We start from the raw sequence: 26119 nt of genomic DNA, 5'->3' as shown, positions 1-26119 counted from the left end.
TGGAAGGGGTGGGTATGTGCCCCGGATGATTTCTTAAAATTCTATGTAAAATTTTGATAATGTATTTCATGCCCAAAATACTTTTTGAACAATTTTGATATTGCCCTCCATAATATCCATCTCTAGATCCGCCACTGAGTGTAAGGTTATTATTTTCAAAATGTTGGAAACTAATTTCTTTTTCAAATAAAGAAGGTATATTATTGTGTGGGGGCTGGAATGGAGGGGCAAAGAGGGATGGAGAGATGGGTGTTTCCGTATGATCATGATTTTTAAAAGAGAGGAAGAATAGACAGGTTTGGTCTAATGATATTCTACATGTTTTCACTTATGTCTTGAAACCAGCCTGGATTTACGCAAAAAGGAACCCACATCAGATTGTCCCCATTTTTTGTTTTGTATTTCTATACTCCACATATTTCAAATTTGTTTTTGCCAAAGCCTTAAACACCCTAAAAAGCAATTTGATCTACCTATCACTCAACTATTCAATTATTTTGACGGATATTCAAACTCGTGTGAACGAACAACCCTTTGTTAACACTTAACACTAACACCCCCACACATGTACATCATTAATTTTGTGGTTTTCATTTGCAATACTAATCAACATACCAAGCAAAATAACTAGAGCGCATTTATCAATATTTTTAACTAATAGGTTATAATTTTAATCGTTTCAAGTAAAATTTTATATTTGGGTCTAAGTAAAAAACATAAAAATCACAGTTTGAAACTAAAATGTTAATAATCTTTATTAATTATTTTTGCAATGTTTAAACGTAAAATTCCGTAAATAATATTTTCTTTTAGTGCTTATAATTTTTGCAGAATAAGTTTTCTTCAAAATATTTAAAAATCATGGATTCATTCAAAAGATGCATTACATACAACAGGAATTTTTTTGGGGCATTATCATATTTTCTCCAAAAGTTACCTTCAAACATAAAAATAATTTTTTTCTCCAGTCAAAATAATATCATTTTAGATCTATTATAAAATCCAATTAAAAAATTAGTCAACAAATATGATCATCTAAAATTTAATTGGATAGTAAGCATTTGAATAATCTTAATTAATATAACAATAATATTATTGAGAGACTATTAATCTTTTATTAGTTTATTATGCATCAATTTTCAATTGCTAATATGATGTCTTAGCAAACAGTTGTTGAAATATGATGTTAGAATAAAATGGTAGAATATAGATGACAGTCTTACGAGATAATTTGAGTAAACTCCAACAAAAGAAAAATAGAAGAAGAATTCATAATTAAATATAAGGAAATTGAAAAAGAAAACATGAAAGAAACGATAGCAAAGTTGTGCTTTTAGAACTTTTTTTTTAAATGGATGACATCTTAAATTAAACAGTGACTGAATTCACAATTACACAATTAATTTTTTTTCTTAGATACTCAAATAAGTTTTGAGCATTAAATGTGTTTCTTAGTGTGCTTTAAACAAGCCAGAACAGCATCTCGCTGATTCACAAAGCTGACCTACCATGTGGTTTCCTTACTTTCAAATAAAGTATTTAGACATAAAACCTGTATATGTTTTTGGGGTTTAAAAAAAACTGTTTGTTCTCAAAACCAAAAGCAATAGATCCATTATCTTAAAGACTTTTTGGCTTAATGCTCATTTGACTAGTCAAACATTTCCAAATTCCCTATTAATTTATTTTAATATGTTTTGTCAGTAACTACTTTTGATTTGACCATTAACATTACAAAATATGCTAAATTTTGCATTAGGTCATTTAATACTATGATAAAAATATACTCTGAAGAATTCGTTGCGGTTCAACTAGATATTTCAAAAGCATACGATAAGATTGAGTGGATATTCCTTAAAAAAGCGATGGAGATTCTTAGATTTTCAGCAGAATTGTGTGAGATGATTATGGCTTGTGTATCTTCGGCTCAGTATCAGATGCTTTTCAAAACAATACTCTATACGGCGACATCATACCAACAAGAGGTTTAAAACAGGTCCCCTTATCTATTTTTTATTGCACATATATGTTGGTGCAAATGATGGTTAAAGCTGAGAGACAAGACAAAATATTAAGTCTTAAAGTGGCGAGAAAAGTTCATGCGGTGTCTCATCTGTTATATGCTGATGACAACATGTTTTACTGCAAATGAAATTAAGACAAACTGGATCATCTAGTGCAGATCCCGAAGAACTACAACATAGCTTCGGGATAGAGGATAAATTACCAAAAATCCAGCATCTATTTTGACAAAAATATCCCACAAGAGCTAAATAAAGGCATAAATCCAAATTGGGTATCAAGCAAGAAGGTGGAGAAGGAATATACGTAGGTCTTCCTGAAACTTTTGGTGGCTCAAAAGTGTCTATTCTGAGTTACCTAGAAGAGAAGATGAGCGAGAAGGTTCAAGGATGGCATACTAGGTTCCTCTCTCCAGCAGGAAAAGAAATACTTCTCAAGACAGTTATACTAGCTCTCCCAACATACACTAGATCATGTTTTCTTCTGCCAAAAACAAACTGTAGGAAGATAGTCTCAATAATATCAAATTTTTGGTGGAGAAGCAAAAGAGAAACAAGAGAAATCCATTAGAAAAGTTAGGAGCAATTGTCTAAAGCAAAAGCATTAGGAGGTTTGGGCTTCAGAGATATCAAATTTTTTAACTTGGTCTTAATAGGTAAGCAATTATGGAAAATGATGCATAATCAAGACTTTCTATTAATAAGAATTTACAAGAGCAGTACTATGCAAAATCTGATCCACTTAAAATTGGTTTGTGGTCTAAGACTATCCTATGCCTGGAGGAGTATCCATGCGGCGCAGAAACTCATCAAGCAAGGGGCTAGGAAGTTAATAGGAAGTGGAGAAGAAACCAAGGTATGGCAGGTTCAATGGATACAGAAGAAACCAGCAAGGAAGGTTCATGTGACGAGATAGAGACACGATGTAACCAACAATGGAGTTCCTCATGACATGAGAGTTAAGTGACCTGCTCATCAATCAAGGAAGGGAGTGGAACAGAGAGGTCCTAGAACAGTACTTTCCTGCATAAGAGAGAAGTTTAATAGAGCAGGTCCGTCCAGTAAGATTAAGAAGTAGACATGTGTACATTTGGGACTATACAAAAACTGGACACCACACTGTCAAGTAAGGTTATAGGGTACATGTTAACATCGTCAACAAAGGGACAAAACGAGCAGGTAGAAGATCAACCAAGCCTCGGTAGCCTCTATCAATTGGAGTGGAACACGGATACAAGCCCTAAGGTACATCATTTCATGTGGAATGTATAAACAACTCTCTCCCAGTGGCAGGCTACATGAACAAGAGATACATATCAAAGTCTTTGGCTAGAACCGTTTGGGCCCTGTCACCAATCCCAGAACCAGAGGTACGCAGTCCAATTCTTTATACTCAAACATCTTCCATGTATTGAACATGCAAAAAGAGTATCCAAGAGATGATATACAAGCAGATTTAGTCCCTTGGATGTTTTGGAGACTACGAAAAATATAAATGAATTCATGTTTAAGGGTAGAGACTATGAAACAATGGGTATATATAATAAGGAAAGCCAATAAAGATGTAGGGGAATGAAAGAACATGAAACAGGAAAAATCTATTGAGGCTCAGAAAAGAGGAAGTAAAAATCCTATCATAGTAAACATCAAGCTGTTTGGAAGCCCCATGACACAAACTGGCCGAAGTGTAACACAAATGGATCATGGCATCAGACAAGAAATAACAAAGGAGTCAGGTGGTTAAGCAGAAATGAGAAGGGGCAGGTGATATGGGCAGGTGTAAAGCAGTGACAAGGTTGGGATCCAGCATAGAAGCAGAAGCGATTAAATGGACAGTGAGTGTGATTGGGTCCTTCCAGTACAAGAATGTAAAGTTTGAATCGGACTCTCTAACCCTTACCAGAATGGTGAATGGAGAAGAAGAAGTGTGGCATATACTGAAGTCTATGATCGAGGTGATTCACCGATAATTGTCACAAATTCAAAAACTGGAAAATGCAGTACTATCTGAGAGAAGGTAACAAAGCAACTAATAGAATAGCAAAAAAACTTTTACATTTATGTCTAATATTTCTAAATTATATTTTGTAGTACCAATGTGGTTAAAAAGTTATGCAGAGGCTGATAGATCTTTGTATGAGAAACAAGTTTGCTAATGCAAATTGATTATGAGTTAAAAAGGTATTTTAATATTGAGGTTCAATAGTTTTTTGTACACCACGCAAATAAAACAATTTAAATCAGTCTTTATACATAAATCTGTTTCTTTTGTTTTTTTTTTGGTAAAACTCAGTTTCTTTTGTTATTCTTTAATGAAGACAAAGTTCAATATTCATCATGGATCTTAGATTCCATCTTGGATCCACATAATGATCACTAAACTTTATTATTATTATTAGCATTAAACATAGGTGGAGTATACGTTTAGTTATTTTGTTAAGAGAAAAGCGTAGACGAACCCCTAGAAAGGTGTAAGTTTTATAATTGGTTCGATTACACACGTCTTAAAATAATTACATATTAATCCTGAATGTTAATAATAACTAGTTATCTAATCTATTAAAACTGAAGTACAAATAGTATTTAACCCTTAGTTTTGCTCAATAATTACAATGAAATGCCACTAGAATAATAAAACTCATTTTATCTAATTACTAAACCAAAGACTTAAATTTGACTTGCCTTACTTTTTTATCTCGAAATAAAACCGATGTAACTTAATCTTGCGTGTTTAATGATACTCATTGAGATATGGAAACATAATCAAATCTAAAATCTCTATAGAAAAGTTGTTTCCGTATATAGCTCTTGCAATCTTAACAATGGAATATTACCTTATTCTTATCATTTATTTTTTCTTTCAAGGTATATTTGTAGAAGGTTCTTACTCTCTAATCTTGCCTCCCAAGATATTCCTTGAAAATTGACTACAATTAAGCAAACATCACTAATTAGTTTCCATATTCTGCGCTTGAGATTTTAACAAATAATTAGAATTTGATTAGCATACATATATGATATATTCATACGATACAGTTTTTTTCTTTTCAAAAACAGAACATAAAAATACCTTAGCTGTAGCTACTCGTCATCTCTATCCTCTTAACCTAAATTCTAAGAGCCGTCTATATACTTTAGCAGACATACTGAAGCTTTGTTTATCATTCTTTTAGTCACATTGTTTTTTCTTATTCACATAGCAAATACGCCAGAATTAGGAAATTGGAAATATATCACTTTGTTATAATCAGGGTCAGATATGCTATCAGGATTTTCATTTTGGTGAAAATAATTTCATGTTTAGGATAAGGGTAATATCACCTTGCTTTAAAACTCATCTACGTTTATAAGTGTTTGTACGGAATCCTTATTCTAGGTGTAACATGAACTTTTTATTAATTAATCAGCTCCAGATAACCTTTTTCTGGAATGAGCCAGTTCCAGATAACCACAAAATAAAAACAACAAATCATATTGACAGTCTTTTATTTTCAGATTAAACTAAAAATAAAATTATATACGGCAACGTTGATTGTTTATATGATTTGGATCTTTGCGTGTTTGTTCGGGTTCGGATAACTCATTAAGTTATTTTAAAATTTATTATATATTTTAAATTTCTCAAAATATATAAACAAAATAATATATTACATATAAATTTGAATAACATTTATCAGAATACATGAACTTAACATATAAATTGGTTTCATTTAAATATTTGGATAGGCAATCAATAATTATTTTAAATATTTTTGGTGATTTGAGTATACTTTAACTTTTTAGATATTTATATTTGACTATTTGTAGATATTTTCAATTATTTAAACCAACTACTATATATATTCTGAAAGTTTTTATATACATTAAATCTAAAAAATAATATATATATATATATATATATATATATATATATATATATATATTATCAGTATATAAATCTATTTCGAATACATTCAGGTATCTGAAAATACTTTGGTATAGATCATATTCGGTTTTAATTCTCTAAATACCAAAATTTTGATATTAAATCAATTTTGATCCGGGTTTGGTACTTTTTTGGATCGGGATCAGATTAATTTTTTGGATTCGGATTTTTGCTCAATTCTAATGTTGACATGAAAAATAACATATTTTATAAAAATATACACCCGCACGGGCGTGCGGGTCAAAATCTAGTAAATATTAAATTTGAATATATACATAATAAAACATATTCATATGTAAAACATAATATTTAGAACTCATCTATATATATCTTGCATCAACTAGAGAATAAAACTTTTTTCAAAAAAAAAAAAACTAGAGAATAAAACTTACAAAATGGCTCACTGCATATATATAATAATTATATTTTACGTAATATTAATTTATATTTTACATAATTTTAATTTATATTAATTATGGTTTTAATTTTAATATATTTGTATATTTTATGTACTACTACTAGTATATATGTAAAGATATATTTGAATTTTTAAATGAATATAATTAAAATGATACAAAATGATATTAGCAAAATTATATGTAAGTTACATAATTATAATACATAATTATAATTATAGATATTAAAATGAAAATAATAATATTTTAATATTTAAATTGTAAAATCTTATATTTAAGGTTTTGAATAGTAAAACCTTAAATTTGAGATTTTGTTATTTAGAACCAGTTAAAATTTAAGATTTTGAGAATTTGTTAGAGAACCAAAAAATATTAAAATTTGAGTGTTTAATAGTTTGTCGAAAATGCTCTAAGAAGATGTTTTTTTAACCATAAGATGGTGGTTAGTGGTAGGTGAATTCTGAGGAGTTAAACAAGCCATATTTAAAGATATCTCATTATATTTCACCTTGTAGTCACGTGAATATATAATTATAGTTTTAGGCTTTATTCAAATACTCGATTTTATTTGGAGATTTGTGTGATCATATCTATTGACCCGAGATACTCCAAATTAATAAGGATATGCATTTAGATGTTGGAGTTAAATTATTAAAGCATGCATGATACTATATCTTTGGTATAAGATTTACAACTGAGATGTAAAAAAAATTTACTAACTTATTATTTTGTACGACAATGTAGGACGTAAAATGTAAAGTGAAATAGAAGAAATGGTCTTTTGCAAAAAAAAAAAAAAAAAAAAATAGAAGAAATGGTAACGCCACATGGAAACATGTGTAAGCTGAGTAGGAGAGGAGGACATGGTCAGGTCGGCTGGTGGGTCGTATCTCTTAAGGCGAACCCCCACCATTTTCACTTCATTTATGAGTAGAAATAGAATGCATATGTCAAAGTTTTGTTTTCAAACCCTTAATTCAGAATTTACTTAAAGAATCAACTTCCACTAAACATGTAAGAGTTTTTATTTTTTTTGTCAACGTCATGTAAGAGTCTTTATGTGGGATTTTGTTCTTGTACTTGTTACATCATCCATTTGGTTATTGTGAAATTTGAAAGAAATGACCAATCTGAAGGTGACATGGGAGTATTGAGTTCACATAAAATCTTCTTTTGATGGATCTTTCACGACAATTCAGAGACCTTTAAAGTAACAGGTGCAGAAGCAACTCACATTCTACATAGCATAGCGTGCACGTTTTAAAAAAATTGTTTGTTAATAAGTATATCCGAACCTAGAAAAATAAAATGCCTATAAAACCATTTTAAACTCAAAACAAAATTGTGGAGATTTGAAAATATACACTAAATGCTGTTTTACATGTAATTTTGGTAAGTGATTTTTGAATCAAAATGAAGAAAGAAAACAAAGTAGAACAGTTTTACGAGTTTAAATGTTGGTGGTGACGTATTTAAAAAAATGTCGAGGTGATATTAATTCTATGGATCCAAATGGCAATACGTGCAAACACTGCGGTGAAAAAATCTATTTTATTAAAGAGAGTCACTTTTATCTTTTACCCTCATAATATCCTGATATATTATTAAAATGCCTCTTTTGAAACTGATAATTTCATAACTGTATCTAATTATACACCAGCCTCTAAACATGTTTTTAAGTTCTCACTGATTCAAATGCAGCGGTTGTGGTTGCGAAAGTTTGTAGATGCGAATGGTTACAATTTCGAACATTATGTAGCATTTTGTATGACAGACATAACATTTAAAAATTATTGCGTTTGCGGGATATTTGTGACTGGTTGATTATGAAATATTACAGCGATTTAATAATATATTTCCAATATAAACATATTACAACATTATAGAAATATAAAACATACTATTGTGTAAAATATTATAATTATTAATATAATATGATTAAAATAATATTATGTTTATTTTTTTTTTAATTAGTTGAAGTTATAATTTTAATATATTTTTTTAAGATTTATATTAAAACTTTTAAAAGAATATTTTGTTTCGTTTTATATATGTGTATGTCTTTATATATGTATGTATATTATTTTTTAACAAATTCTAATGAATAGTTAGTTTAAAGTTTTTATAAAAAAATTACTCCCTCTGTTTTTTAAAGATAGATGTTTTAAAAAAATAAATTGTTTCACAAAGATGTATTTTTTTATGTTTCTTATACAAAAATTGCAAATTTCAATAAAATTGATTGAATTTATTGAAAGACTATTGGTTAAAATTCATTGGAATTTGATAATTTCTAAAAATGATGTATAGTTAACGTGTTTTCTTAATATGTGTGAAAACACCAAAACATACATCTTTAAAAAACAGAGGGAGTATGATACTATTTGTGAATTTAAATTAATATATTAGATGTGTATATATTTTTTACTCCCTCTGTTTCATTATAAGTGTCGTTTTAGACTTGTGCACACGGATTAAGAAAGCATTTAATTTTGCATATTTTCAATATAAAAACATCATTACCGATACAATTCAACCAATAGAAAAATAGAATGGAGAATAAAGTTAATAAATTTTGCATTGAAACTCTAAAACGACACTTATTTTGCAACGAAATTTTTTTTCTAAAACGACACTTAATATGAAATGGAGGGAGTATAATATTTCCATTTTTTAATTTTAAATTTTAAAATATTTTTAAAAAATATATTTATATTTTTTTATCCAGTCGCAACCGCAAACGGTAACTAGAACCAGGTTTTAATTTTAAGAGATTTGGAACAGTTTGAATCGATTTGTAGCGATTGATATGATTGTTTTAAAATGCTGTCAACCGTTATTAACCGCAAAAGCTGTGTTTGTGGGTGGTAGCAAGAAAACCAGTCAGACCTTAAATAAACACTGATCTGGTGGGTGGAGCATTGATGAGATCAAAGTAAGAGTAAATCGACAATGATTTGGAATATGGCATCCTGTCCTGTTTTCTACTCTATGACTGGGATTGTCTTCCACTCATTCAGGTTTTATACTTGTTTAGTTGGCTGCCCTTTAGCCATCTCATATAGACTTCGGGCATCAAGCAAATTAATAAATCCTGGAAGTGTTAAAATGCCTTACAGATAGTATCCTCTTTTTTGGCTCCTTCTTGAAAGAAAGGGTCGATCAGTTCGCATATGATTGTCATATGGGTCCATTAACGGCTGGAGCATTTTAAAGGGTGTTCTCCGTTACTAGTTGATAGATACCTAATATCTATCTAAAGACGTGGCAAGTGAGGAAGCTGATGTGGACAGGGACATAGAGTGGACGAGATACTCTAACTGGATGAGATGTTTTGCCGTTGAAACAGTAAACCTGATTAAAAAGGAAGAAGACGATCTATAAATAGAGAGTTGGACTGAAGAATAGATTTTATGCTTTGATTGTTGTATGTTCTTGACGCCATGAGTTTAGACTTCTCAGAGACTGATGATCTTAGTGTAGCTCACCATGAGAGTGAAGAAACGATCATCAGTCTTTTAGGAGTTAAAAGAAGCGTTTTTGAAATCAAGATGAAGAAACGAAAAAACAGTTCATGCCATACGAAAAAGAGGATAACGGTGGAAGAGGAGAGAACGTGAAGATGAGATCCAGTCCATCTGACACTCTTGTGATCTTCAACTTGAGTTTTCTATGTGTAATATAACGAGTTATTTGTATATTACCTTACTTTCAAGATTGGTCCAACGATGTTGGAATTGCTAAGGATTAATCATCACAATCCTTTCATTTAAAAAAAAAAATCTAATTGTGATCTGATTACATAATGAATTACACCTTCAGTAAGTCAGCCAATAATTCATGATACTTATAAGCAATTTCATCTTATAAGAATTAATTAGTATAAGGATGAGTGTCAATAAATCGAATCCGAACCCCTGAAGCTGTAAAGTTTTCGAGTTTCTGTTTCTTGATCCAATTCCTAGGTCGTACGGATCTCCGGCACAACGGACACGAGTTTTTCCGACGAAGCCACTCGGAAAGACAGTTTTGATGAAACATATGCAAACAGTTGGGAATCTCAATGATGCTTTGTTGACTCTTCTCGGACAAATCCTCGATGCAAATTGAACACTGAGTTTCTTTATCTCCTTTAAAATCCACTCTATGTTCTTCCACCAATCTCTGCAGAACCAACAAACGCCTCTCTTTGACGAGTTCAACATAGACGCTCACGAAGACAGGCTCTCGAAGAGTTTTGTCATTAGTAAGTGAACGATTGATTTCGTTTGCGAGTTTTTCACCTATGTGCTGAGATTCATTAACTTGCTGGCCACGAAGGAGATCACAGATATGACTTGGCGTGATGCCATGTGTCTCCAAGGGGATGTAACGTTCTCTTATATGTGTTACCGTTCCACTTTCGTCTTCGGTAAAATCTTTAATCAGATTGCGTACACGGATTGAGAGAATGTTCTTAGACTCCATGTCTAGCTCTAGATTCATCACCTTCGTTTCAACTTCAATTATATTAGTTTCTTCTATTTCCATGGCAATAGAAGAAGAAGATTCAAAGGACAGTAAACCCTAAATAATCCCGAAAAACTAGGTCTTTTGGAGAGAAAAAGACTTTGAGATTGAGATCCTCGGTGAACGAGCGAGTTATATATAGAGAGAGCGATGTTGCAAAACTAGGTCTTTATTTTCCTTATTTTTGCAAAGTTCTTCTAATTTCCTTTTTTTTTTTTGTAAAATTTGATCATTATTGATCGTTATTTCCTTATTTCGTTTCTTTTGGTTAAACCGATCGATAATAATTAGTTGTTTCCTTTTTCATTATAAAAGAAACCGATGGTTAGTAAAAATATTTGTACTTTGGGATTATTGTACTGGAAACTCAAAGGGTTTAGGAGATTTAATTATTCTGATATGCAAAAAAAAAAATTAACTGATGAAACAACTAGGGTTGGTTGTTTATTTATAATATACTAGGATTGGTCCGCCCTACGGGCGGAATGTGAATTATAAATTAATTTAAACGGTTATAGTTAATGGTGTGTATCAATATAAGAACAAAGGTAGGACATGTGTATTGTGTAGATGTTGTTTCAATAACTTGATTTATGTGTTCCACCATGAAGGATTATAGAATCTCTGCTTCCATGATTTAGTCGAAGTAATGGGTGCAGAATGTATACATATTATTCTGAACCCTTCACCAACTATGAGTCTACATGTTTCAACCATGTGGTCTTTGTGTGGTGTGTAAAGACAGATTTATCTTCACCCGCCTCCACCAGTAGATCAACACGATGCTTGGCGATTGTGTTTCTTATCACAAATAGTTGGTACTAAAAACAAAAGCCTGTTTTTTTAATAAGCAAGTTTTATATAAATCACAAAATCTTTGGAAAAAAAAACTGTTTTACTTATCTCCCAAACCCTGCATGGTCTTCCCGAAACATGTATAGGCTTAGGCTTGTAAAGTTATCCCAAAACATTTTCCATGTTGCAGAGAGACTTGTAGTTTACACTCTGCTTCAAGGGCTTTTCTTATATCTGCTACTAATGGCTCATCTCTTGAACCTCTTTGTGGATGGAACTATACAGAGCCGTTGTGATATACCGCTCCCCATGGCTCGGAAACAGAACATGTTCTAATGAAATATTATATATTAGAGCCGAAACTAAACCCACTAACATGGTTACTGGACACTTTAATCTATCTTATATATGTGTGAATAGAACCTGACGACTCAACAGCACTGGAATTAAAACATGTGGGGCATGTGAACGAAGAATTCCCATGCTGGAGCTTCTTTGAACATTTAGCACAGGAGATGTAACACCAGCCGTTTGTAGTTTCTATTGAAGCGATCTTGGCTTTGCATAGAAACTCAGTAGCCTGCAGTTATTAAAGAATTTTGGTCGTAATCCACAGATCGTAGTTGTTCAACTCTCCTATGGACGGGATGATGATTTGAAAATAATTTAAATAATTAAGTAAATATTTTTGATTTTTATTTAATTTTTTTAATTTTAATTTTTTTGTTCTATATTAGTATGAATCGTTATTTTATTGATTGTTGTTTTTTATTTAGTTTTATTTTCATTAAAATTAACTTATTTTTTTCTTACGATTAATAAGATTATTTATTTGAAGTTTATTTCTGTTTTATTTTAATGGTGTAGAATTGTTGATTTATTTGTTTAATTTGAAGTTATTTATTGTATAGTAAAATTGTTAAATTTTACTTTGGCTTTATAACCAATAATTTCGTATTTTTAGCATTTATCTTTTGAATTTTTTTCTTAAAACTTGTCCTACATATATTTTGATTTATTTGTATCATCTATATTTTCCAATATATATATATAATCGTATTTGCATAATATTTTTATTTTCTTAAATAAAATAGTTATTAAAAAGTATAACTAATTATGTAATGTGGTTAAAATTATATATTATAATGGTCTTTGGATGTTTTATGATAATGTATTATATGTACTTTGACATTTTTCTATTTGAAAAACAATGCATTTAGTCCAAAAAAAATAATATAATAATATGGACACCAAAAATCATTCATACAAAAATAACCTGGCAAATAAACTTTACAAACTTTTTTTTTTTTTGTAAACGAATAAACTTTACAAACTTTCAAACGAACATATCAGTCTGCTTGATTATTCTCCTACATGACTCTCGCATTTCATTACGTTTATTTTATGACTTAACCTCATACTCACAACTCCCCTTTACCATGAGTTGCATGATTCGGTTCTTACAGTTAAATCTTACATATTTTTTTTTAACTTAACCTCCCCACGGCGGTGTTGTTTCATAGTAGGAAATATGGACTATTAAGTCTATTATACTTTGTTAATTGCCGAATAATTTTGTAATTTCTAACAAAAAATAAATGTTATTTTTGTTTTTTACACCCAAACATTCTAAAGTGTTTTTGATAACACAATTGCAAAATCATTTAAAATATTTGTTTTAGTTAAAATAATATTTTATTATTCAATTAGGATTAAAATGTTCAGTTTTTATTAATTTTGTTCTATAGCGTTTTTAGTTCAGGCCTTCAGGACTTTTTGTTGAACCTCTATAAGAAGAAAGAATTACATACAAGGTCACTTTTCATCTTAGTAATATCACTATAGGTCACTTTAGTCTACCAAGACACTTTCATCGACTCTTTACACATATAGAGGAAGATAAAATTACCATGATATCCTCCTTCTTTCTAAATTGATTTTGTATTTACATTTTTTTTCTGTCACAAGATTTTGAGTGGATATCAATATATTGATATCAGATTTAAAAAACGCTCTCTAACCCTAGGCGGCGATAAAAAATGAGATCTTTTAATCACGGTGAAGATTGAATCGATCGGGAGGATCTTTGTGATTCTCTTAACTAGAATCAACGAGGGGATGGATTTCGACGGAATTGGAGATGGATTCGTATCAAAGGATTTTTTGGAAAAGAGGTGTTTGGGACAAAGATGGAGAGTTTTTCTGGGAATTTCCCAGCATGATGAGTTTTATCTATAAAGGAAAGGGGGATATTCCCGTTTGGTTTGCTTTGATTATTGGAGATCTGGTGTGCAAGGGATGTGAAGTTTTCAAGGTTCAGACATGGAAAGTGGTCTCATTTGCAATATCCGATGGGGAACGACGGATCTTGAAAGGTACATACTTTTGGATTGGGTAAAATTGAGGTTTCAGTCATAGATTCTTCATTTACACTGGGATTTGAGAAGGATATCAATTTTAGAGAGGTGTTTCATTCTAGTATCATGTTTTGGATTTGAAAATCAATTTATATGGAGTATTCTAGGAAATTAGGAATGATGAATATTTGGTTCTTCAAACATATAGATGACTATGAGGTTTTAAAAAGAAAATCAGACCAATTCAAAAACCTTGGTTACAAAGTTTCAATCTTTTTCCAAAATTGAAAATCTTATTTTAAGATTTAGAATGTTTTTGTGTTTTTCAGCTACTCAGATTGTCTAGTACTTTTCATGAGCAGGATCCGACTACTCAGATTGTCTAGTACTTTTCCCACTCTTTCCATGGCTTTTGCTATGCTTCTCCAAAGAACTTTCACATAAGAAGAGCTAGCTAGAGCCACCAATGACTTCTCTGAGACAAAATTGTTAGGACAAGGCAAGTTTGAGATGCAATGTCTTTTAAGAGTTATTTACTAGCCACCTTTGTAACCTTTTTGAAATGTGTCAGTTGTATAGTATCCATGTGTACATCAATATCACAGTGTACAGAGGTGGTCATATGTACATCAATATCATAGTGTTGTACATCACTAAACTCAGAACGGTACATAAACGCATGGCGTTGGGGTTATAGATCTGTGAATCTCTAGTCATTAAAATGTCCACATGTATGCCCATATCTTGTGGACACTCCAGCATATCGTACACATAGACGCCACTTCTCATCTTCAGTCATTAAAAAGATTAATCATTTAAGTGAACTGAACAGCAAAACCGAACCGCAGTAAGAATGACTTTTATTCAAGTAAAGAATTTTGTGGACTGCGTTAATAGTGGCGTACATGTGCATTAAATTACAACAATGTACACGTATACCGATTGATATGTGTACATATGTATACATTTTCGATAAGTAAATGGTCACAACTCTGTGTGTAGCCCACCCATTCACCTTTCAGAGGCTCATCTTCACTTGTTTCCCAGGCTCATCTTCAAACAAAATTAGTAACCTATGATTCCATACTCTTCAGTTATGTGGAGTTAAAACAAAATTCAGAACTAAATTATCTGATTTGTAATAAAAAAAATTATTGGTGAAAAAATACATTTATATAGTCACAGCTCAACTGAATCAAGACTTTGATTTTTAAATAAATGTTCAAACATAAGTTCCAAAAAAATTTGGTTCACTTGCTTTCAGATGAGATGAGATGGATAACTCACAAAGAACAAAGAGTTTCTCAGAAGGATCAAACTTTAATCGGTGTTTTGTAGGTAGAAATTATGCAACTTATGATTGGAGGGGAAGGTATTGGGTGCTGACTGTGAACCGATCCACCCAGAAAAAGAGTTTCGAAACGGAATTTTGAAGAAACTCCGATCCCGGCCATATATTTTCCGCTGTCATAAATTAACTGTCTCTTTTCACGTTTAGGATATAAGATCCAGGACACAGAAGGATTGACCCATGGAGAGAAACATAGCTTTATTGTTTGTTCAGACCAGAAGAATAGAGAGAGAAGATGAGATCTAACGTGAGAAAAAACACAAACTAAATTTAACTTCAAACTCACGTGGAACAACAAGAAAATGTTTAAGTTGAGGACAGTTTAGTCTTTTTAGCACAAAAAACTGTCCCAGTAGTATAAAGTGTCCTAACAAGTAATAAAATGTTGAAAAGTGACTTATAGTGTTAAAAACTCCTATAAGAAATTCACTTTTTTACTCTTTCACGTCTATACGAACCTTTTTTGTTTAAAAATAGACATTTTTAAGAGACGTGGACATTGGCAATTAAAAAACAATTATTAATCAGAAATGAATATTTACTTATTTAGAGACTTTAGAATTACAATTAAAGAAAGACATCTAGGCATGAAAGATAACATTTCGGTTTTACATGTCCACTGGTTTGTGAAAGGACTCCCTTGGTGTGGATATTTTGAAAGTGAAACCCTTTGCCGTGCAAGACGAACAATGGTGGAAAAATAAGTCGGCTATGATGCAAACTGAAGTAAAAAATATTAAGTAAAATGTTTTAAGGCGGCTGAATAAGTAAACCTTAAATCACATATCAATTTGATGGGAGTATGACTTTTAGTTAATCCTGTCATTTCTCAGTTTTAGCAAATAAGATAATTTAGCATATGGAAGATGTTATACACAAAAATTTTAGTTTCTTCACACATCATACTAATTTTTAGTTCTAGCTTAGTAAAGAAGAAGAAGAGCTCATGGAGTGATCAAAATTGCGGGTATGCCAAACTTGCCAATCACACATTGCGGAAAATGGATGCATTTTTACCACAGAGCTGTTCTGTAAGCCAAAAAGGATAGAGAAACATAGCTTAAAAATCAAATCAAGAAATTTTAACTTATCTTTAATTATTTACCAAAATGTTCTAGTTGACTCATAAGAGTTTCAAGACAGTAAGGTTAACCTAATAATACATGAAGATGCTTGGGTAATGAGACTCACATGACAAATTGAGAGGCCAGTGCCGGTTGAGTATGAAACCATACAGAGAGGAAGAACCATTTTGGCTGTAACTGTAGGTGCTTTGAACATATACTACTCCGAATTCTTGCAATGAATGAACGAATTGAGACTGAAACCAAATGAAAATAGTGGGACCAGTTGATAGCATAGAGCTTGTACAGGAAGAACAGAATGGTGAAGTCAACTGGTGAAACCAAATTTACACTATCATGTTCTCATCTTATAACAACATTATTTTCCCTATGTGAAGTCCATTTTTATACAGAAAGACTTGAGAGATAACAACAATAATAGCAACAGAAAATACCTTTAGGAACCATTCATCATGTTCAACAATATAAGCAAAGGTTTAGGCTTTATTCAAAAGGATTCCTTTAAAAGATCTTAGAAATTCTAAACTATTGACGCGTCGACAGAAGAACACACAGCTTCCCAGCTCAGTAATGAAGATGATATAGTTTCAATAAACAGAACCATGAAAGAGAGAAGGAAGAAAGAGTTCTTCAACGGTGGAGCTACAATGGTTGGCCTTCAAATTTGCTTACCATCAACCACTACAGCAAAATGAAAAAAAAAATCGTTTGTAGGAACTGTTAAAGAGTACCAGTAGTTACCTTCCTTGGGATCGATTGTAGGAACATCAGGTGTTTATAGAGAGGAATTATTACCGAGCTTTCAATTCTGTACCGCTCATCCTCTCTAGAAGGGCGGTGGTCAGAAGTCAGTGCCTCCGCGAGTCCTCCAACGCTCAAAACAGCACGGCAATCGCCGGAATTGGACACCGAGATTCCCGTCTTTGATGAGTGCCGTGGCGCAGCAAGATCCTCCCTTAACATCTTTCTCTTTGAGAAACTCAGAATCAGAGTCCTATTTATACTTGCAAATACACCGACTCACGGATGTTAACCACGCATTCAATACCTCATCGTGGTTGATTGAATTAATAGGATTAAACACGAAAAAGTTTTAACTCGGACCGTTTCGGAGATTGGAATGAAGATAAAGATCAAGAGGCGCCGTCGAAGACCAGAAACGAACACTAAAGCTTTATTTCTCTGCATCAAGAGTCATTCTATTGGGCCATCTGATTTTTCAGCCCAAAACACTTCAGAATAGACTTGTTACGAAATATGCCCAAACAACTGAAATTTTCAAGTTAATGAACCGCAGCGTATTAAGGAGACGGGACACGTGGTAGACGCTCAGACTGTGAATTGTTGTGCTGGATGCTGATGTGTCAGCAAGAGGGAACCAACCCTTCTTTATATATATAGATATCTATACTATTAAATAAGAAACATTATGAAAAAATCTATTTACAAAAGTTTGTTAGATTTATTCACTAGAATTTATTTAGACTCAGCATTTAATCTCTAAAGATAGCATAAGGGTGGACATTTGGGTACTCATTCGGGTTCGGTTCAGATCTATTCGGGTTTCGGGGTCAAAATTTTAGTCCCATTCGGGTATTTATAAATTTTGGTTCGATTCGGATCCTTGCAGGTTTGGTTCAGGTTTGGATAACCCATTTAAATTATTTTAAAAATTTTAAAATTCATTATATGCTTTAAACTTCACAAAATGTATAAACAAAATAATATATTACGTATAAATTTGAATAACTTGTGTTAAAATACCAAAACTTAACATATAAATTGGTTTGATTTGAATATTTGGATAGAGAATCAATAACTATTTTAAATATTTGTGGTGTTTTGAGTATATTTTAACTATTTAGACATGTACTTTTGACTATCTGATTATATTTTCAAGTATTCTAGAAATTTTAAAAGTATCATGTATATTTTGGATGATTTTTAGTATACACTAAATCTAAAAATATAAGTATATTAATTATTTCGGATATATTCAGGTACCCGAAATATTTTGGTTCGGATAGGGTTTGGTTTCGGTTCTTTAAATACCAAAAATTTGAATCCGTTCGGATATTTAAACAATTTCGGTTTGGATTTGGTACTACTTTTTCAGATCAGATTCGGTTCGCTTCTTTGGGTTTGGTTTTTTTGCCGAGCCCTAAGATAGCATATCTTAAATAATACTCCCTATATATCAAAAAGATACATAACCTAAAATTTTCAAATATATTAAGAAAAACACATTAAATTTGATTGTAAATGCATTATTTTTGTGAATAACAATTTCCCATAACTTTTAACCAATAGAAATTCAATAAGAACTATTTAATTTTTTGAAGTTAACAATTTTTCATTAAATAGTTACATTGAAAAGGTAAAAAATGCATCTTTTTATTGAAAGGTTCAATCCGTATGTAAATACCAAATAGTGAAAGTTTGGATTCGGCACAGAAGTTTCCATTTTGCAGTTATTTTATGTAGCAAAGACAAATGGGTCGTTGTTGTCTAGAAAAAGAAAGAAGAGAAATGGGTCGTTATATAAAAGACTACCAAGCCTTTTGAAAAAAAATTTATAGCCACGTTCTTTAGCCTGGTCGCATATTTTCATTCTGTCACTAAGCAATTATATTGACTTGACTTCTATCCGTTATCTCCTCTCCCCCCTGTCTCACATTGACCCCGTCGTTGGTTATGTTAGGTTGTAAATCACGGTTTAAATTTAAGATATTTTAGGTTTAGTTTTCCATTTTACTTCAAAAATTGCATAACCAATTCTCTTAAAAGCTGTTTTAAATATTACAAAATTGTATGAACTCTTCCTAGATATAAAATTTTAAATATTCGCAAAACAACATTGAATTTTGCATTTTTCATTATTTAACAATGTCCAAGAAGTTTGTTTTTTTTTTGTTGAATTTTCCGTGATCTTCCTTCCCTCTCTGAAAGTAGACCTTAACATATGTCACTTTCCTTCTACTTGGATTTTGAATCCTATTTATATATCCAACAATATAAGGGGAAGTTAAAGAATCACATAAAGTTCCTCAATCTTTGGATGAAGATGCTGAACCTTGTAAAAAATAAAAATATCTTTCTGGGTTATTTTGTTCTGTTCGTTTGGATTATTGTGTTAGTGGAGGTTGGTTTAGGAAAAAAACAAACAAATGAAATCAAAGTAGGAGTAGTGCTTGATCTCCAAACTCCCTTTTCTAAGATCTGCCTCACTTCCATTAATCTATCGTTGTCCAATTTCTACAAGCACCGTGCTCATTACAACACACGACTTGTGGTTCACGTTAGAGATTCTTTGGAAAATGTTGTTCAAGCTTCAGCTGCAGGTTCTTTTCTTCTTTGTCTTTTGCTTGTCCGATTTATTATTAGTTTCTACTTCAGAATTAAGGGCTAAACTTAAGCCTGACAGAATATTTAAAACATAAAATTCTTTTGGTAGCAACTTTACTGTTGCTGCAGATTTATAAGGGTAGTCATTCTTATAATAATTGTAAATGGAATACTGAATGTGTAATCATTGCCTTATTTCATTGTTTGATGTTAAGAATTGATGAATTTCTGGTAAAATAATCATACATATTTACTACTCTCTCTGTTTCATTATAAGTGTCGTTTTAGACTTGTGCACACGGATTAAGAAAACATTTAATTTTGCATATTTTCAATATAAAAACATCATTACCGATACAATTCAACCAATAGAAAAATAGAATGGAGAATAAAGTTAATAAATTTTGCACTGAAACTCTAAAACGACACTTATTTTGCAACGAAAAAAATTCTCTAAAACGACACTTAATATGAAACGGAGGGAGTACAATATGTAAAAAAAAAGTTAGTTGCAATTTTACTAAAAGGTTTTATTAAAACAAGCTTATTATTGAATTGTTTTGGTTGATTACATTTACTAAAAGACAGATGAGGAGTTTTGATTGCAGCAGACAAATCCGACAACGGTGATATATGTAAAGGGACAAGACTTAGGTTCACCCCCTATGGTGAACCTTTAAATTCACCACACTATTTATAACCAATGAAAATGACATGTAGATAATTAAATAAAATATTATAAATTTATTTTAAAATAGTTTAAAAAAAATAATGTCAATTCTAAACCACAAATCTTAATTTTTAAACCTTAAATACTAATTTCTAAATCCAAACTCTATACCCTAAACCAAAATCCTATACCTTAAACCCAAATCTTAGACCCTAAACCCAAACCATAAACCTTAAATCTAAATCTAATACCCTAAATCCAAATCCTAGACCCTAAACCCAAACCGTATACCCTAAACCCAAATCCTAAATCTTAAACCTAAACCGTAAACCCTAAATTTAAATTTAAATTTTAGCGTTTACGGTTTGGATTTAAGGTATAGGATTCGGGTTTAGGATATACGGTTTGGGTTTAGGGTTTACGATTTGGGTTTAGGGTATAGAATTTGGGTTTAGGGTATAAGGTTTGGGTTTAGGGTCTACGATTTGGGTTTAGGGTACTTGGTTTAGATTTAAGATTTATGGTTTGGGTTTATGGTTTAGAATTTTGGTTTGAGTTTAGGATCTAGGATTTGGATTTAGGATCTAGGATTTGGGTTTAAGGTATAGAATTTTGATTTAGGGTATAGGATTTAGATTTAGAAATTACTATTTAGGGTTTAAAAATTAAGATTTGTGGTTTAGAATTGTCATTATTCTTTTTTAACTATTTTAAAATAAATTTAATATGTTTTATTTAATTATCTACATGTAATTTTTATTGGTCATAAATGGTGTGGTGAATTTAAAGGTTCACCATAGGGGGTGAACCTTTGCTAAACAAATTTTGTGAAGAAAAATATGTAGAATCACAAATGAATAACAACAGACTTTTAAGTCATGAAAAAACAGTTATTTTCATTTTTTTTGAATAACACAAGATTTTTGTTGATTTGGTAAAATAACAAATCCAATAACTCCAGACTTTTAAAAACTCATGACAACTTATTTCAAATTCATAAACTAATAACATCAGATTTTGATATAGTTTTGAAAAGTCATAATTGAATAACACTAGAATCATTAGAAAATCTAAATCTATATAACTTTTTATAAATACATAATCCAATAACACCCCCTAAGTCTTGTCCTATGTAAAGCGATTAAAATTGTCGGTTGTAAAGTTCGGTTAAAAAAATCAATACAATATAACTAAACTTTTGCGTTTGTTACAAAATACTGAGCTAAATGTACCGTTATATTCAGTGCAAAAAAAAATATACCGTTATATTTATAGGCCATGGCCCATGGATCAATTATTCAAATAAATATACCCTCTACATGCTTGGTATATATAGTCACCAATTAAAACCTTTCTTTTTTTTGGAACAACTGTCATCAACTAAGACCTATATATATAATTTTTCTTTTATGTGTTACATATATATATTGTCAGGACTTGGTCTTTTAAACGTATGAAACAAGATGCGATTTATATTTTCAAAAAACAAAAGATGCGATTTATGTGAACATGGTTTATCGAAATAGATATCAAACATTCGATTGACTATTCAAATTCAAAATCCAAGTGTAAAACTCTTATGTGGTCTACATAGATGTATTAGACAAAGTCTTTATTTTCTTGCTTAGCTTGGAAGTGTGGGTGACGGCAGACAAATAGATAGTCGAAGAAGAATGTGAAAGCAATTATTGTCTGGTCAAGTTTTTTTTCTTTTTTTTTTGTAACACTGTCTAGTCAAGTATTCAACTGTTATCCAACAACTATTACAAATTTAAATTCATATTTTTCTTATTCTTCGTGTTTGCTTGTGTTGCAAGCAGCCTTGGACCTAATCAAGAACGAGCAAGTGAGTGCCATCATTGGACCAAGAACCTCTATGCAAGCAGAGTTTGTGATCAGACTAGCCGACGAATCTAAAGTACCGGCCATCACATTCTCTGCAACAAGCCCTCTTCTGACATCCATCAACAGCCCATACTTCGTCCGAGCCACTGTCGACGACTCATCCCAGGTCAAAGCCGTTGCAGCCATTGTCAAATCGTTCGGCTGGAGAAACGTCATCACCATTAACGAGGACAACGAATTTGGAGAAGGAATAGTACCTTACCTGGCTGATGCTTTACAAGACGTGCAAGCTTTTGTAGTCTATAGAAGTTTGATCCCTCAGAAGGCTAATGATGATCAGATTCTCAAGGAGCTCTATAAGCTAATGACGATGCCGACAAGAGTATACGTTGTCCACATGTCACCAAATCTTGGTTTTCGTTTTTTTGAGAAAGCTAGAGAGATCGGGATGATGGAGGAAGGATATGTTTGGTTACTGACTGATGGAATAATGAACTTGATGAGATCTAAAGGCGGTGGCAGCTTGGAGAATATGCAAGGGGTGTTGGGCGTGAGGAGTCATATCCCCGAATCGAAAGAGCTCAAAGATTTCACTTTGAGATGGAAAAAAAAGTTCTACGAGGAGAATCCATTGATGGGGGATGATGATACAGAGTTGAACGTTTTCGCAATATGGGCATATGATTCGATCACCGCACTGGCCATGGCCGTGGAAAGAACAACCAGAACAAAGAACTTGCGGTATGTTAACCCTAGCTCCTCCTCAAATAACAGGACAGATCTTGGGAACCTAGGGGTCTCTCGCTACGGTCCAAGTCTTCGAAAGGCACTCTCAGATGTTAGATTCAAGGGTTTAGCGGGAGAGTTTAAACTCATTGAGATGCAGCTCCAGTCATCCACATTTGAGATCATCAATATTATTGGAAATAAAGAGAAAACGATAGGATTCTGGACACCAAGAAATGGACTCGTGAATGCAAAATCGAACCAAACGACATTGTTCGGGTCAGTTGAATGGCCGGGACAGTCAAATGTTGTTCCAAAAGGATGGGAGGTTACATCGAGCGGAAAGAAGCTTAGAGTGGGGGTTCCAGTGAAGAAAGGCTTCTTCAACTTTGTAAAGGTAAATATAGATCCAATCAGTAACGCAATGACCCCAACCGGTTACTGTATAGATGTCTTTGAAGCTACTCTTAAAAAGTTGCCTTACTCCGTCATTCCTCAATATTATGCTTTCGACTCTCCGGATGAGAACTATGACGACTTGGTGTATCAAGTCTTTAAAGGGGTTAGCTCTCTCTCTCTCTCTCTCTCTCCTATTTGTACGTAAAAGTAACAAACGAAAATAGTGATTATGTCTAACATATTATTAATAATTGAGCCAGAGGTGGGATGCTGTTGTGGGAGATGTAACCATCATAGCAAACAGGTCTTCCTATGTTGATTTCACGTTACCGTACACAGAGTCTGGAGTGTCTATGATGGTACCGCTCAAAGACAACACGAACAAGAACACATGGGTGTTCCTTAAACCTTGGAGCTATGACCTATGGATCACAACTGGTTGCTTCTTTGTATTCATTGGGTTTATCGTGTGGATTTTAGAGCACAGAGTCAACACCGACTTTCGTGGACCACCTCACCACCAGATCGGCACAAGTTTCTGGTTCTCTTTCTCCACTATGAATTTTGCCCACCGTAAGTTACGTTACAACAATAATCAAGAATTCAACAATTAATGATAAGTATTGTGGTTTATAGGGTTTCATTTCTAAAATATTTGGCATTGAGAACTAAAGCCGTACCATAGTGGTATACTAAGGGTTAGAAAAAAATGAACTATAATTTATGTTATTTAAATTTGAAAGCCCTTTATCAAAAAAAAAAGTGAATGTATTTTTGAACTTTTGAGTATGAGTTTCTACTTAGGGTTACCAAAAAAATGGGCAGAGTGAAAATAGTCTATATTGCTTATATATAGTAAATTATATTCCTATTTGCTGTTATAGTACAACTTGTTCATGTGCGTATAGGCGAGAAGGTGGTTAGCAATTTAGCCAGGTTTGTAGTGACAGTTTGGTGCTTCGTGGTTCTTGTGCTGATTCAGAGCTATACAGCGAATCTCACATCTTTCCTCACTGTACAACGGTTCCAACCAGAGGTCACAGATTGGAAAGATCTCATAAAAGATAACAAATCCGTAGGCTTTCAGCGTGGCACTTTCGTGGTTAACCTTTTGAAGAAACAAGGATTTCATGAATCTCAGCTTAAGTCTTATGGTTCCGATGAAGAATGTAAGGAGCTTTTTTCCAATGGCAGTATTGCAGCTTCTTTTGACGAAGTGGCCTACCTTAAAGTTATCCTCTCTCAAAATTGCTCCAGATATGCCATGGTTGAACCTACCTTCAAGACTGCTGGTTTTGGCTTTGTAAGTTGCTTAATTATTTCCTCTTGACATTAAATTTACAAAATAGCATTAGAATTTTGTATTTTGAATATTCAGGTATTTTCATTGTTTGTAATATTTATTTTTTTCTTTAGGTATTCTCCAGGAATTCACCTCTAACGGATGATGTTTCAAGGGCAATCTTGAATGTTACTCAAGGCGATGAAATGCAACACTTTGAGGACAAATGGTTCAAGAAACAGAGTGATTGTTCTGATCAAAACACTATTCTTTCCTCCCACCATCTCAGCCTTTGTAGCTTCTGGGGTCTGTTTCTAATCGCGGGCCTTGCTTCACTCTTGGCACTCCTCATCTTCATAGCCAACTTTTTGTACGAACATAGACAAAAGCTATTTCAAGACTCCGAAACCTCCTTATGGAAAAAGTCAATGTTTTTACTTAGAATCTTTGATGAAAAAGACGCAAGGTCGCATACTTTCAAGAACAGTGTCGTTCATAACGTGAGTTCGCCTATTACGCAAGCCATTCCAAGCTCTTCAACAGTGCAGGGCACACCATATCCACGAAGTCCGTCACCAAATAGGGAGTTTGCGCCAATAAGAGTATCTGCCAACCCAAGCGGAGAGCTTTTGAACCTGCAACCGGCACAAAATGAAGATGATGAATCTTCAATGTGAAATAGAGAGAAGTTGCAAAAGTGCATGACAGGTTTGCTACTCTTTTTTCTATTGCAAAATCCTGTATTGTGTATTTATTTACAAACTTACGTCAATAAGAGTTCTATATTTGGAATCAAATATTCTTTCCTTCAAAAGTTAAGTTGAAATCATGTTTTAATAATACTCTTAGCTCTATAGTACAAGACCCAAACCATATTACAAAAGTTAATTTAAAATCATGATTTCAAATACTCTTAATTTGAAATCATGTTTGCAAAAGTACAAACTTGTTTTTTGGAAGGACTAGGAAGTCTCGTACATCTGTGTAGTACGAGACCCAAACCATATTAGAAATTTGGAAATACGAAGTGCTTCAATGGTATCTAAAGCTTCAAGAGACTATGGTTCAAGCCTCAAGGACGTGGGTGGTTTAAATAGCTTTCTTTTAACATATTTAACGGGGCCCAGTGGTAAGGTCACAAGCTTGAGAGAACAGAGAAAACTAATAAAAACAGGTTATATGCACATCAGTTTGTAACCAAATTATCTCTTAGAATTGGAGTATTCTTTTCAGCCTTTTTTTTGGAACACAACAACATAACTTATATTAAATCAAACGTCACAAGAAAGTGATCCTGTGGAGGAACCAATATTACAGAGGGAAGATTTAGCTAGTAAATCTGCAGCAGAGTTTGACGATCTAGGAATAAAAGACAATGCGAAATAATCGAAAA

General features: G+C 32.3%; 2 protein-coding genes and 2 long non-coding RNA genes across 4 annotated transcripts; 2 read left to right on the top strand and 2 right to left on the bottom strand.

Moving 5' to 3' along the window:
• Positions 1–10109: 10109 nt before the first annotated feature.
• Positions 10110–10987, bottom strand: LOC108850872 (uncharacterized). The gene has a single exon (XM_018624333.2). The coding sequence runs from the start codon at positions 10890–10892 to the stop codon at positions 10236–10238; it is 657 nt and encodes a 218-aa protein (XP_018479835.2). The 5' UTR covers positions 10893–10987; the 3' UTR covers positions 10110–10235.
• Positions 10988–13544: 2557 nt separating this feature from the next.
• Positions 13545–14717, top strand: LOC130511513 (uncharacterized). The gene is made up of 2 exons (XR_008944993.1): positions 13545–14041; positions 14386–14717. It is a non-coding gene; the product is annotated as an uncharacterized LOC130511513 (long non-coding RNA).
• A 1464-nt stretch (positions 14718–16181) lies between these two features.
• On the bottom strand, positions 16182–17831 carry LOC108852394 (uncharacterized). The gene is made up of 2 exons (XR_008944072.1): positions 16566–17831; positions 16182–16403 (listed from the first exon to the last, which is right to left on the bottom strand). It is a non-coding gene; the product is annotated as an uncharacterized LOC108852394 (long non-coding RNA).
• Positions 17832–19502: 1671 nt separating this feature from the next.
• LOC108853878 (glutamate receptor 2.7-like) lies at positions 19503–25545 on the top strand. The gene is made up of 5 exons (XM_057008502.1): positions 19503–19800; positions 22295–23607; positions 23705–24017; positions 24353–24747; positions 24861–25545. Exons 1-5 carry the CDS (start codon positions 19518–19520, stop codon positions 25401–25403), a joined length of 2847 nt encoding a protein of 948 aa, XP_056864482.1. The 5' UTR covers positions 19503–19517; the 3' UTR covers positions 25404–25545.
• The last annotated feature ends 574 nt before the right edge of the window (positions 25546–26119 follow it).

Source organism: Raphanus sativus, chromosome 4 (genome assembly GCF_000801105.2).
Source record: "Raphanus sativus cultivar WK10039 chromosome 4, ASM80110v3, whole genome shotgun sequence".
In the NCBI taxonomy this organism is placed as follows: Eukaryota; Viridiplantae; Streptophyta; class Magnoliopsida; order Brassicales; family Brassicaceae; genus Raphanus; species Raphanus sativus.
The sequence above is the reverse complement of the archived record's forward strand: the minus strand, read 5'-3'. Positions and strand labels throughout refer to the sequence as shown.